At 31.9% G+C, this 13,092-nt stretch overlaps 2 protein-coding genes across 2 annotated transcripts; both read left to right on the top strand.

Moving 5' to 3' along the window:
• Nucleotides 1-1,250: 1,250 nt before the first annotated feature.
• LOC103495619 (lysM domain receptor-like kinase 3) lies at nt 1,251-6,124 on the top strand. The gene is made up of 12 exons (XM_008457239.3): nt 1,251-2,322; nt 2,456-2,489; nt 2,599-2,603; nt 2,723-2,878; nt 3,001-3,209; nt 3,591-3,680; nt 4,523-4,616; nt 4,699-4,850; nt 4,928-5,019; nt 5,303-5,447; nt 5,548-5,646; nt 5,736-6,124. Exons 1-12 carry the CDS (start codon nt 1,710-1,712, stop codon nt 5,898-5,900), a joined length of 1,854 nt encoding a protein of 617 aa, XP_008455461.1. The 5' UTR covers nt 1,251-1,709; the 3' UTR covers nt 5,901-6,124.
• A 2,604-nt stretch (nt 6,125-8,728) lies between these two features.
• On the top strand, nt 8,729-11,410 carry LOC103495618 (ribonuclease 3-like protein 3). Its single transcript, XM_051085041.1, has 3 exons — nt 8,729-9,216; nt 10,717-10,860; nt 11,078-11,410. Exons 1-3 carry the CDS (start codon nt 8,839-8,841, stop codon nt 11,354-11,356), a joined length of 801 nt encoding a protein of 266 aa, XP_050940998.1. The 5' UTR covers nt 8,729-8,838; the 3' UTR covers nt 11,357-11,410.
• The last annotated feature ends 1,682 nt before the right edge of the window (nt 11,411-13,092 follow it).

The following is a 13,092-nucleotide window of genomic DNA, read 5'->3' as shown; positions in this document are numbered from 1 at the left end:
ACTTTAAAAACAAACCTGTTTTATGTTCTTAATTTTCTGTTTTAAACAAAAAAAAAAAATTGAATGAGATATAAGTGATGAATAACACAAAACAGACAAATCATTTAACTAAAGCAATTTTTTAAAATAAGAAGTGATGATAGGAATTCAAAGTTTTGATCTTTTAGTGATTATAAGTCTTTTTAACTTTAGATAGAAAAAAAGCTTTAGATCTTTTAATGTATAAAAGGCAAAAGCTAATGCTAGAAAGTCTGTCTTTCCAGACCAAAGAAAGCCTTGGAAGAACAAGTCAAAAATGCTAATCCTTAATTATCATTTAAATTTATATTCAAATTAACCCTTTTAACAACAGAATATTAGATTTTGTTTAAGTTTATTAAGTTTATCTTTATAAAATTACATAAAACATCGATATATTTCAACCATAATCATAACTTATAAGATAAAAGACAACTCGAAATGGAAACAAAAAAAAACTATAAGGATTAAATTAAAAACTACAAATGCATAATCATTACACATTTCTTAGTTCAAAAGTTGTTTTTAAAAAAGTCTTGTATCGCACGACAAAGCATTTTTTTTATTAAGACATGTTCTTAAATCTAATCACCTAACAAGTTTTAAACTTATGCAAATTTGTCATTTATTTCTTTAGTATGTGAAAGAGAAGTCTAATCTATTAATTTTCATTTATTGGCAAGAAGATTTGGACAAAATGAAAGGGTGTATCTTGGAAATTAAAAATGGGGGGATGGCAATCACTATGCCAAACATTATTCCATGGCCACATAAGTTGAGCCATAAAACTGCTCATTCCAAACAATCAAAATAACTTAATCTTTGTCCATTTTCATTCAATCATTCCATATTATCAATCAAATACTTGATTATTAATCTAAATAAGAGATAAAATTATTGGCTTAACGAATACAATACCAGAGTTCACACTGAGGAGAAAAAAAGTTCATATAATGGCAAAGTAAAGATTTAAATAAATGTGTTGAAATACAAAACCAAAATCATATATACCACCCTCATCATTCAAAGTAACTCAAAACACATATTTCAGCTTTAATTTTGGTAACGTACAATTTATTAACCTTAACGAAATTATTGTCAACTTAGGAAATGAAGGAGAAATATGAATATATCAATGTTTGTATTTGTATCTATATATTTTTAGGGTAAATAAAGGGAGAGATTCAGTTGAAAGTAGATAATGAATTGAATCCATAAAAATGTTGAAGAAAATTTAATAGGGGCTGTCAAGTAGAGGGAGGAAGAGCCAAAATTTGCCATTTCCAAGAGTGTCGCCGTCACAGAACCGGTGGTAGATGGACAGTTGTACTGACGACCCAAATTTCCGCCAAAAGAACTTCTTCACGACGAGGCCGCTACAACTTTTCAACCATTCGGCAACTGTACAGTTCTTTGATTAAACAAACAAATCACCATTCGAAGCTTCATTTCAATTGGGTACTAATTCAATTCCATATTAAAAATGTAAGCCGTCGTTTCTTACCAGCTCTAGAGAGTTGTACGAACAATTCCTACCCAGTGAAAAAACATTAAAAGTGAACCCTTGATTTTCAGTCAACGCAACCAGGTGCTCAATTCGAAACTAAATTTGGTTTTTCTCTTCTTAAAATCTTGTTTTCTCATCTGGGTCTTACTTGTTTTGGTCGATTTTGGTGGTTTGTTTCGTCCAAATGAACCCTCGATTTGGGTTTTTGTTCCTGGTTTTGATCTCTGTTTTACTGGGAGCTGATACAAAATGCCCCAGAACTTGCGATGTAGCTTTAGGTTCCTACTTCGTGTGGGAGGGTGCCAATTTGTCTTTCGTCTCTCAAATGTTTCTGTTGTCATCTCCTGATATAATCGTTAGCTACAACAGAGGTAGAGTTCCCAACAGAGATAGTGTTAATAGTGGCATCAGAGTCAACGTTCCATTCTCTTGCGACTGTATTGGCGATTCGTTTCTGGGTCATACGTTTCAGTACCAGATTAAACGTGGAGATACTTACGATGAAATTGCAACCAAATTCTATTCGGGGCTGACTACGGTGGACATGTTACAGAGATTCAATACCTTTAATCCTCTTAATCTTCAAGAAAATCAGATTTTGAATGTGGTAGTGAACTGCTCCTGTGGAGATCCTGATATTTCGAGGACATATGGGCTGTTTGTCACTTACCCAATTCGATCCAATGATAGTTGGGATAAGTTGCGAGCAGATACAAATGTCAGCTTATCTTTGCTGCAACAATACAATCAGGGTGTGAATTTCACCCCAGGAAATTTGGTCTTTATTCCAGGAAGAGGTAAGTTTCTTTCCATTGTAATGAGGTTCTTGCTGGGTTTTGATTCCATCGGTCCAAGATCTTTTGCTTTGTTGAGCCTTGTAGTTTAAGACCATGTTTGGTAACTTGTGTGATAGTTCTTTTTTGTTTGCAGATCAAAGTGGCAACTATCCACCTCTGGATATAAGGTAGTTTCATTTTGTTTGTGTTTCTTTTTGAGTTATTTTAAATGTGATATTTGCAACGTTTCTAGTTTCTCAACAGCCTTTTTTTTGTTTGAATTTTTCTTCTCTGCAGCACAGGTGTTGTGGCTTTCTTAGATGGACTTGAAATAATATAACGGAAGAAAGCATATCTGAGTTAATAGAATTGGAATGTATAACTCCTTCAAGCTTATTGTGCTTGGTTTGTGTATGACCAGGACTTGCGGGTGGAGCCATTGCAGGCATAATTATCGGTGCAGTACTTGGGTTTCTCCTTGTAGTAGGTGCCATTTTCATTGTAATTCGAAAGAGGAAGTTGAAAAATTCTAGATTGTTGGTGTTCTCTCAAGAACTGTCTTCGCAAGATGGGCGTGGTATTCACTTAACTTTCAAACATTGTCATAGACGGGGCAAATTATGGCCTCTTTGTATAAGTTCGTAAAATGATGCAGCTGATGATTTGTAACTATGGTTCTATTATTTCCTGTTCTTTTAGCTCTTGCCCCTGGAAGTTTGTTCGATAAATCTACTGAATCAAATGGTCAAGGTGATGGTGGTATAGCTGCTGTTACTGGTATTACAGTTGACAAATCAGTGGAATTCTCATATGAAGAACTTGCCAAGGCCACGGACAACTTTAGCTTGGCTAACAAAATCGGTGAAGGTGGATTTGGATCAGTTTACTATGCAGAACTCAGAGGAGAGGTTTGTTGCTTGATTTCGATGCGTTGTAAATTGGTTATGGCTTGTGAATTTAAGTTTTCATTTAAATCCTTCCGTGTTAGCTTTATGGTTGGTTTTGTACCATAAAGATAACTTAATCCGCTTAATATATGCTGAAAAATATAAGCCTTTTGGTCAAATTTTCTGCATTGCTTATTCACTTTTGATTTTTAACATTTCAATGCTCTATCTTTGGGATATATAACTCTAAATAGTATGCCCATTATGATTTGTTTGCTGGTTTTATACTGGAGATGAATATGTAGGTGTCATTATTTACTGGACTTCTTATTACATTCTCTTCTCTTTCAAGATTTCTGTCTGAACCTATCCTAACTTCCACCTTTACCAATTTTTATACAGAAAGCTGCAATAAAGAAGATGGATATGCAAGCTACAAGGGAGTTCCTTGCGGAAATTAAGGTTCTAACACGTGTTCACCACTTGAACTTGGTATGACTCTAACCGTCCTTAACATTTAATGATAACAATGATTCATTTCTTTACTAATTACTCATGAGTTAAAAAAGTTTTCATAAGAACTACAATTCAAAATTTGTTCGAATGCATCTTATATACTAGTACTCTGACAATGGTTGAGGCTGCAACCTGCTGGAAAGAATTTTCCGATGATTGCCTGTAAATGGTGAAATAATTGATTGATGTTTGTTAGATATAGGATATGATTAGCTTCGAACCGAAACTATAGTCCAGATTGTCTAATACATGAGCCAGAGGTAATGGTTACTAGTTCATCCAAGTAGGCCTTAAATTTTTTGGAATGAACGAAGACGTGTAAGCTAATTCATACACCTGATGGTATTCCTTTTTATAAAAAGAAAATCTTATGTTAGGAAAAAAGTTTTGAATTCACATGATGATTTGATGACTCAGTCAAAGGGAAGCATTTTCTATGCTTTTTGCTTCCTTGAAATTCTATTGTTATAATTCTGGGGTCGATTAGCCACATGAATAACGGGTTATATAAGCTGCTTTGAAATTACCTATAATTCTATGCATTAATTCGTTGACTTGGCAACTAAGTTTTATTTTGAACAGAAACATAGCTAGAATAAGATGTAAATGATTATTATTGCTCATTCTGATTGGTGGTTTGGATTTTGGAATCTGGTCAGAAAACACCTACTACGAAAGTTAAATTCAACTCATAAAACGGCGAAGTCCTCCACGAAATGATCCACCTTTTAACTTGATGATCTCTCCCCCATTTTCTTGTTTACATGATCATTCTTATTCTCACGGTTCATAAATTGTCTGCTAATGATCCATTGTAGGTGCGCTTGATAGGATATTGTGTTGAGAATTCTCTATTCCTAGTCTATGAGTACATTGAGAATGGCAACTTAAGCCAACATTTACGAGGCACAGGTGAGACATTGCGAAATGGAGAGAATACTGTCACTATTTATGCTGCATTCCAAGAATTTTATATATCTGGTCGTGTTTTTAGGTCGAGATCCGTTGCCATGGCCTTCGAGGGTCCAAATAGCCCTAGATTCAGCTAGGGGCCTTGAGTATATCCATGAGCACACTGTTCCTGTTTATATTCATCGTGATATTAAATCCGCCAACATATTGATTGACAAAAACTTTCATGGAAAGGTAGATCTTCAGTCTTGTAATGTTGAACTGTTTAAACTACCTTGTTTTGTCTCTTACTTGAAACATTTTCTATGCAGGTTGCAGACTTTGGGTTAACCAAGTTAACTGAAGTTGGAAATTCTTCGCTTCCTACACGTCTTGTGGGCACATTTGGATATATGCCACCTGAGTAAGATAGCCTTTTCGTACCTCAATTTTTTGTTTGTGTATCCTACTTAATGATAATTGGCTGGAAAGTTTGGAAAGTAAAAAAGTCGCACTCCTACAAGTTTCTAGGTGTTCGTTACTCGGTAGTTATGTTTAGAAGGATAGAAAACTGTTTTCAAAACCTTGGTAGATTTTCTTTTCTTACTCTTTCAGTATCAGCTGGTTCAATCAACTCCTATATACTTATAGATTCTTCATAGTTTCATGTCTTACTATGATTTAACTGATTTCTTCTATGCTTCCAGATATGCGCAATATGGAGATGTTTCTCCAAAGATCGACGTATATGCTTTCGGTGTCGTTCTTTATGAGCTTATTTCAGCCAAGGAAGCTGTGGTCAAGACAAACAAAATGAGCGCAATCAATGAATCAAAAGGCCTTGTTGCTTTGGTCAATACTCGCACCCACCATTCATTCTCAGTTTCTTTTGTTACTTCCTTTCGTCTGATTCTCGGTCTAATAACTTACCCTTGAAACCTTTCCATTGCAGTTTGAAGATGTCCTGAATCAACCCGACGCAAAAGAGAACCTTTACAAACTAGTCGACCCAAGACTTGAAGAGAACTACCCTCTCGATTCAGTTTTCAAGGTAACCTCGACATCCCTTTGTGCCATTGCTTCTTGTAAACTGAAATCTGATGTGTGACTATGAGCGTGTGAATGTATTTTGGTTGGCAGATGGCTCAGCTTGCGAAGGCTTGTACACATGAGAATCCACAGCTACGGCCAAGCATGAGATCAATTGTGGTTGCTCTCATGACACTTTCTTCTGCAACAGAGGATTGGGACGTCGGCTCTTTCTACGAAAACCAAGCTCTTGTCAACTTGATGTCTGGAAGGTAGACATAGAGTCGAACACCACGATTATCGAGGTCGCTGCCCTGTCCAATTGAAGGGTTTGTGTACCGTGTAACTCTCTTATTTGGTGTGTATAATACGAAAGACAATTCTTCCTTTCTAAACAAACGTTTTTGTAAATCCATGTAGTTGAGAATTATGAAGAAAGCTCATGTAAATTTATTTATTTTGTTGTTTTTAGTATAATTGGGTTAGAAAAATTTGAATCACATACCTCGTGTTACTTTTGTTTCTTAGATGCTTAGATAATTTAGAGACATGTATAATTTAATTTTCCAATTGATTAGGCAATGATTTTTGTAGCAAGTGTACTTTTTATTTATTGAAACTTGTTAAATTGGCAAGTGAAAGGGGGAGAAAAGGTATAATGTATGTGCTATTTTTAAATATAGTAAAACGAATCAAAATATTTAACAATAAAGTTGATAAAAACATTTATAATTATAGCAAAATTGTGTTTCTTACCTAATAAATTCTATGAGTATTATCACTACAATCTTATATATTATTTGAGACTATTACGATTTATATTTTACTCAAATTTTCTCTAAGAAAGTTTACTTCGCCAAGCAGATTCACCATCTCATTTGTCAAGTTTTTCTTTCCGAAAATGTTAAAAGCTTGTAGGCTATATGATTCAATAATTATCTACTTGTGGTGAAGGGAATCAACTAATTTCATACCTTTAGATATCGTCAACATTTAAGCTATTTGAAGGGGGAAAGTCGATCTCGTAATGTGTGGCAGAGGTAGCAAAATTTTTTCCATTTGGATTTCGTATTACCACTCCAATACATACCTGTCAAAGGAGGGGGGTGGATATAATAGCATCAATGTTTATAGTCACAAAAATTTGTGAAGGAAGATGGAATGCAACCATCGACAAAGTGACATTTCTTTTGAAGAGCAAAAGATTTCAAACATTTTTCGAAGTATGAACGAATTCAAATGCATTTTGATTCAATGGAGCTAACTTCTTTGCCATTAAGAAAGTTGTTTTAGTCATTCCAAATTGCCTAATAACCAGTCGCAATTAAGATTAAAGACTTAAGAGGCAGAAAATCATTTAACGCTCTCCAACTATCGATGAAGCAATTCAATTGAACATCTTTAAATTTTTTTCCAGATTGATTTAGACCTACAACAGGAAAAAAAAATGATATATGTGATCAGTGTTCTCAAAATCTTGAGAACAAATAATACAAAGATCTTCAAAACTTTTTCTTTCCGACGAAAGCGGAGAAGTTGGTGAAGGGGATGGTTCTGAAAGGGATATTGCCCGTTTCTACCGCATCATAACCATGTCTAAGGCACAATTTCATTTGGGGATCTAAAACTTGGAGCTGATTAAGGTCACAAAGATCATCTTGGGCTAAGTGATCTTGCAGGTTCTGGGGATTTAGATGTTTTTTTTTTGGTGTTTTCGAAGAACCTTGAAAAAGCAACCAAGGACCATATTGATTTGAGGTGTTTAAATCATCAGAAGGTTCAGAAGGGTTAAGATGACAATCTTTCGTAACATGGCCAATACTACCACTGGTGTAGCAGAAGGGAGACGACACTCAAATCGTATCTGGATCCATTTTTCATTCGATTTTCTAGTCGATCATATCTTGATTACCCTTCTAAGAGGTTTTGAAATAACAATCATCACTTTTAGACCATAGTTTCACCTCAACACAAATCCTCTTGGCCGCAATCGACATCACGAAATGACCCAATAGCATCACCAAGCTTTCTGACTATGACTCTGTTTATTTGAAAACCGAAAGGTAGGTCTAATAAGCGAATCCAGAAGGCCACACTTCTAACTTTTAAATCTGGTTCTTCCAAAAGAAGAAAATGTTTATCGATCAAATAGCCGTGGACCTGCCGTGATAACCCAATCTTTATCAATCAATTTTTCGAATGTGAATAAATAACCGGTTTCTTCCAATCTCCAAGCATTAAAGAAAGTATTCTTCAGTGTGGCGACAAAAGTTTCCCAATTAAGCAATGGTCAAGTTGACCATTGATTTCTTGTTCGATCTCAAGATCCAAAAGGAATAGACGTTAAACTCTTCGTGTCCAGGTAGCTCAAGGAGATGAAGTTGGTAAAGTTGTTGTGTTCACTCATTCTGAACTTTCTAAGCACCCAAAGAGGAAAAGCCCCTAATTCTTTCACTTCCCAAGGAGGGGGTTGGAGGATTCTTGGAAACACAATATCCTACGGGACAAAAATGTATTTATTGACTCACATGATCCTCAACTATGTATATCAATAACATCATTAATCCCTCCATCACATGACTCTCTCTCTCTTATGAGGTTTGGTAACGTCTTATCAATAAGGTCATCTCTATTTTACATATATGTTCTCTTTTTTTTTTTCAGAAAAAAAAGTCTTCCCTTTAACTAAAATAAATGATAATTGAATAGAAATTAATAAATGATAAATAATAAATAATAGTTTTATTTATTATTAGTTGGGGCAATTTCTTCTCTCTCTCACATAAATCCTTAAATCATTAGGAAAATAACTCTAAACTTTTAACCCTAGTTAGAACTACAATTTGATAGCATAATCTATTTCGTTAAATGTAATCCATACTCACACATACAATTCAACAAATATAATCAATATACATAGCATATAATATTGGGTTGAATTAAATATTTTGTTAAATTTCGAGTTATTTTTTCTTTTATTAACCTAAAATACTTAAATTTATATATATATATATATATATATATATATATATATATTTATTAATTTTAATAGTTGCAATTATTTTTTAAATTTCCATATATATATATATATAATGTTATACCATAGAAGAGATGTTTGATAGACATTTGATAGAGCAATAGAGGAAGAGAAAGAAATCCCCACAGCCAACAAAATAAAATTAAGTTTTGGTTTGAGAATCCCCAAAATCCCGGCATGGAAGGAGAAGAACAGAGAGACGGAAGCAGAGGCGGAGAGGCGGTCAACGGCAGCGATTCACCGGCGAGTTTGGACGGAATCGAAGCTATTTTGAACTACGAGTTTCGAGACAAGAGATTACTGGAAGAGGCTTTTACGGACGCTTCCTACTCACCGGAAAATTGCTCGTCGTTCGAACGATTAGAATACGTCGGAGATTCGGTGTTGAATTTTCTGATAACGAGAGAACAATACTTCTCGAATCCAAATCTGTCGCCGGGTTCGTTGACTCGCCTCCGAGCTGCGAATGTGGACACGGAAAAACTTGCTCGAGTAGCTATTACTCATGGATTTCATCGGTATCTTCGCCACAACAAAGCCGATCTTCATCAAAAAGTAAGTATCATCAGTTTATATATATATATATATATATATATATATATATATTATTTTTTTAAAAATCTTCATCCGTTCTCATCGTTCTCATCGTCTACTCATTAAACTTCCTAATTGATCCCTCTCTCTCTCTCTCTCTCTTTTTCATAATTATAATCATTTAATTCTTAACCAACCCATCCTTATGACCATCTTTCTATTTTCTTAAAATTGAATTTACACACAATTACCCTAATGACAGGCTGTAGGTTGAAGATATAAGTATCGTAGTTAATATATTTGCAGCTCCAAATATGGGTGAATTATAACAATTCACCAAACTGGGCAATATTTCTTTGAAAAGAAGTTAATATGTGATATCTTTTTCTTTACATTCATTATGCATCCAACATTTATAAAATAAATCAGTAAGTTTAATTTTCTTCGTTATTTAATATGATAGAATATCTAGAGGTTCATCTTCCAAATATAGAAACTATCATCCTAATTAAACAATAAACCAAATGTTAATAGAGATTGAATGAGCTAATTTCTTCAAAGTTAGAGAGATTTAATATTAGTGTATAAGAATTGATCTTTGAAGTTTAGAAACATATAAGGAAAGAGGGATACATATATATATATATATATATATATATATATTATATTCTCAAAATGAAAGTTAAAATTTCAAAGTTAACTTTAGTTAAATGGTTTGACTTTCTAAAATTGCCTAATTAATTTTTAACATATTTAAAATAAAATGGGAGTTTCTAAGTTAGAGTAAAGTTTAGGAACAATGTATTAAAATACAATAGTGAAATTTTTAAAATTTATGGATGAAATATATATCATTTGAACTTTCTCATAACCATTCCTTTTAAATATACTTTCAATTTTTCTCTTTTTGGTAAGGAACTTTTTCTAATTCCTTTCTTTTCATGTGGCTTGAGTTTTAGTTCTTTTGTTTAATATCTTTCTTTTTTGTCACATCTCTAGTGAAGAGAACATAATTGAAAAAGAAACTTTTTCTATAATCGCTTTAAATTTTAATGAAACTTTGAATTAAGATACTAATTATTTTGAGTTAAATTTGTTTAATACTTACTTTTTTATGATAAAAATTTTTAAAAGAAAAGAATTACCATTTTAGTAGGTAAAGTTTTAATATTTTTAGTCATAGAAGGAAAGCAAAAATATATATACACAGACGTCATTGATGTTATCACTAACCATTTGATGTCCATAAAGAATTGGTATAACACATAAGTTCTATTAATCAATTGGCTTATTGCAATAATGAAAATGATTGACTTCTTCTATAGTATTTTGTACTTTTATCATTTAGAATTGGAATCTTTTTGCCAAATAAAGTCATAATATTTTGGAGTTTTGAATTAAATTTCAAAACATAATCTTTAGTTCAGAAGAAAATAAAAAAAAAATGAAAAAAAAAATGCACATATAGTTTGGTTTTCATTTTTATTTTTGTATCAGTTAACTAATTAACTGAGATGACAGATAGAAGAGTTTGGTAGAAGTATAGAGGAATATCCATTACATTCTAATGGAATGATAAAAGCCCCAAAAGTCCTAGCCGACATTGTTGAATCAACCATTGGAGCTGTTTTCGCCGATAGCAACTCCATTGACATTGTTTGGAAGGTACTTACTATTTATACTCAACTATTATTCCAATGTATTCCGTGTTTCGTTTTATCTTTATGACTTCATTCAACTATTACGATTATCTAATTAGAGACGAAAAAAAGATGTTTTAAAAACTTAAGTGAGTAAACAAGAACATAACTTAAACTAGATCTAATCGTTGGTTTGAACTAATTTAAAGAAAGATGAGACAAAGGTTTTGGATTATGTGTAGATATTTAAGGAATTAATGGAGCCATTGATAACATTGAAGACAATGAAGAAACATCCAATGACGGAATTGACAGAAATGTGTCAAAAGAGAAACCTGAAGTTGGAGTTCAGAGATCGTTGGCAGGAAACAAAAGAAATAGAAGTTTTGATAGAGAAACAACTTGTTGGTAAAGGAAGTTATCGCAAAAAGCTTATCGCACAAAATAGAGCTGCTAAAAATGCTTTGGACAACTTAGACGCATTTTTTCCACAATTTAATCAACCTTGTCAACCTATGTAATTTCATTCTCTTTCATACATATACTTTTTATATCTATATATCGTAATTATTACCTATCTTTGTAATTAGTTTTTCTTTCATTGATTAATATGTTTTTTTAGTCAATTTTGTGACTATTTCCATGGTTGGTTTGACCATCAAAGTAAAAACTTTAATAGTAGGGATTACTTTTATAATTTATAAAAAATACATGAACAAAATTTATAAAAGAATAGAACTAACGTAGAACAAGTATGAGAATGTAGAGAACTAAAGGTATATTTGATATATATAACGCTACTATGTATTTGATTTTTCTAAAAAGTAAACTATGGTATATTTAATAAATACATAAGCAAGATAATTTGTTCAAAATATCGTTATATATATATATATATATATATTTCTATTATATTTGTAAACACATACAAAATAATCTATGGTATATGTAAAGCATATTTCCATCTTTCAATATATTAGGCACATACTTGAGATTTCAACGTAGAGATGGTTAAACTTTAGCTAAATATAAAGTCTTCTAAAATGATGGAAAATTCAACTCAACCGATACATGTACATATACGAAGATATGAAGTTCCGGTTCAAATCCTCTTCCCACAAATTACAAATTGTATTAGAATACCTTTTTAAAATAATAATAATAACGACGATGACAATGACAATGAGTTGCATTAATCGGAAATATTCTACATTAAATGTATATAAACTAAAATTAGTAAATAAAAGCAAGAAGTCATAATTTCAAAATTAATTTAATAATGAAATAATAAAATATTTTAAAAATTAATTGAGGAGAGATCATGCAATTAATGGTATTTAAAGAAAAATAAAAATATGGTATAATTAATAAATAAAAAACCGATTTATCATTAATTTAATAATTTTACAAAAATATGAAAGAATAGTAAAGAAATAAAAAATATCTTAATATGGTGTCAAAATCGAATTATGAAATATTATTAGGAAAATTGCACCACCATCTATAACATGTAAGGGAACATTATTTTACAAAAATGACAGTTTTCTATTAGTCATATGGTAAATTTTTTAAATGCCAATTTTGTCCTTCAATTTCTTCCGTTTTATGCTATTAGTGATGACTTCTATCAGTGACATCATGTCAAATATATAATATGTTTTTCATGAATTTATCGCTAATAACTTGAACTTTGAATTTCTAGATGGTATACATGTTGATAGCTTAGCTTAAAATCAATAATTTATTTCAACAAAAGTTGCACTTATATCAATTACATTTATTCTATCAAGTATTGACAATAAAGCTATCATATGGATAGTATGTTATCATTGATCCAAAGCTATATTACCGATAGCATGCTAATTCCATCTCTTTTCTTTGTCCGTTCATGCTAAAAACAAACAACCACAATATCACTTTAGAGTAGCATTACATTGATATCATTGATATATAGTAGCCTATTAGGGATATTACTTATAGATGCTATCAATAATATCCTTATGTTGCTATCACTTATAGATATTATAAGTTATAACAATTAAGAATACAATTGATAGTATCTATCAAAAATATCAATCGATAGCTTAATTAAACCTTATCAATTCAAAATTGATACGTTTACGAAGGAGACATCACTTATATATAAAAAAAAAAAAATCCTTCTAATGATATTGCTTAGAGTTACTATTAGTAATATTCTTCTAATGCAATAATTGATAGATAATGTTAGTCATATCATTTTAGGTTGATAGCAATA

Source organism: Cucumis melo, chromosome 1, assembly GCF_025177605.1.
Source record: "Cucumis melo cultivar AY chromosome 1, USDA_Cmelo_AY_1.0, whole genome shotgun sequence".
NCBI classification, from domain to species: domain Eukaryota; kingdom Viridiplantae; phylum Streptophyta; class Magnoliopsida; order Cucurbitales; family Cucurbitaceae; genus Cucumis; species Cucumis melo.
Note: the sequence above shows the minus strand (reverse complement) of the source record. Positions and strands in the feature narration are given on the sequence as shown.

Bases quoted from the DNA above. Each gene is read 5' to 3' on its own strand.
- LOC103495618 (XM_051085041.1), top strand. From the start codon at position 8,839: ATGGAAGGAGAAGAACAGAGAGACGGAAGCAGAGGCGGAGAGGCGGTC. The intron at 9,217-10,716 runs GTAAGTATCATC...CTGAGATGACAG, and splicing joins AAGCCGATCTTCATCAAAAA to ATAGAAGAGTTTGGTAGAAG. The intron at 10,861-11,077 runs GTACTTACTATT...GATTATGTGTAG, and splicing joins CCATTGACATTGTTTGGAAG to ATATTTAAGGAATTAATGGA.
- LOC103495619 (XM_008457239.3), top strand. From the start codon at position 1,710: ATGAACCCTCGATTTGGGTTTTTGTTCCTGGTTTTGATCTCTGTTTTA. The intron at 3,210-3,590 runs GTTTGTTGCTTG...ATTTTTATACAG, and splicing joins ATGCAGAACTCAGAGGAGAG to AAAGCTGCAATAAAGAAGAT. The intron at 5,647-5,735 runs GTAACCTCGACA...TTTGGTTGGCAG, and splicing joins CTCTCGATTCAGTTTTCAAG to ATGGCTCAGCTTGCGAAGGC.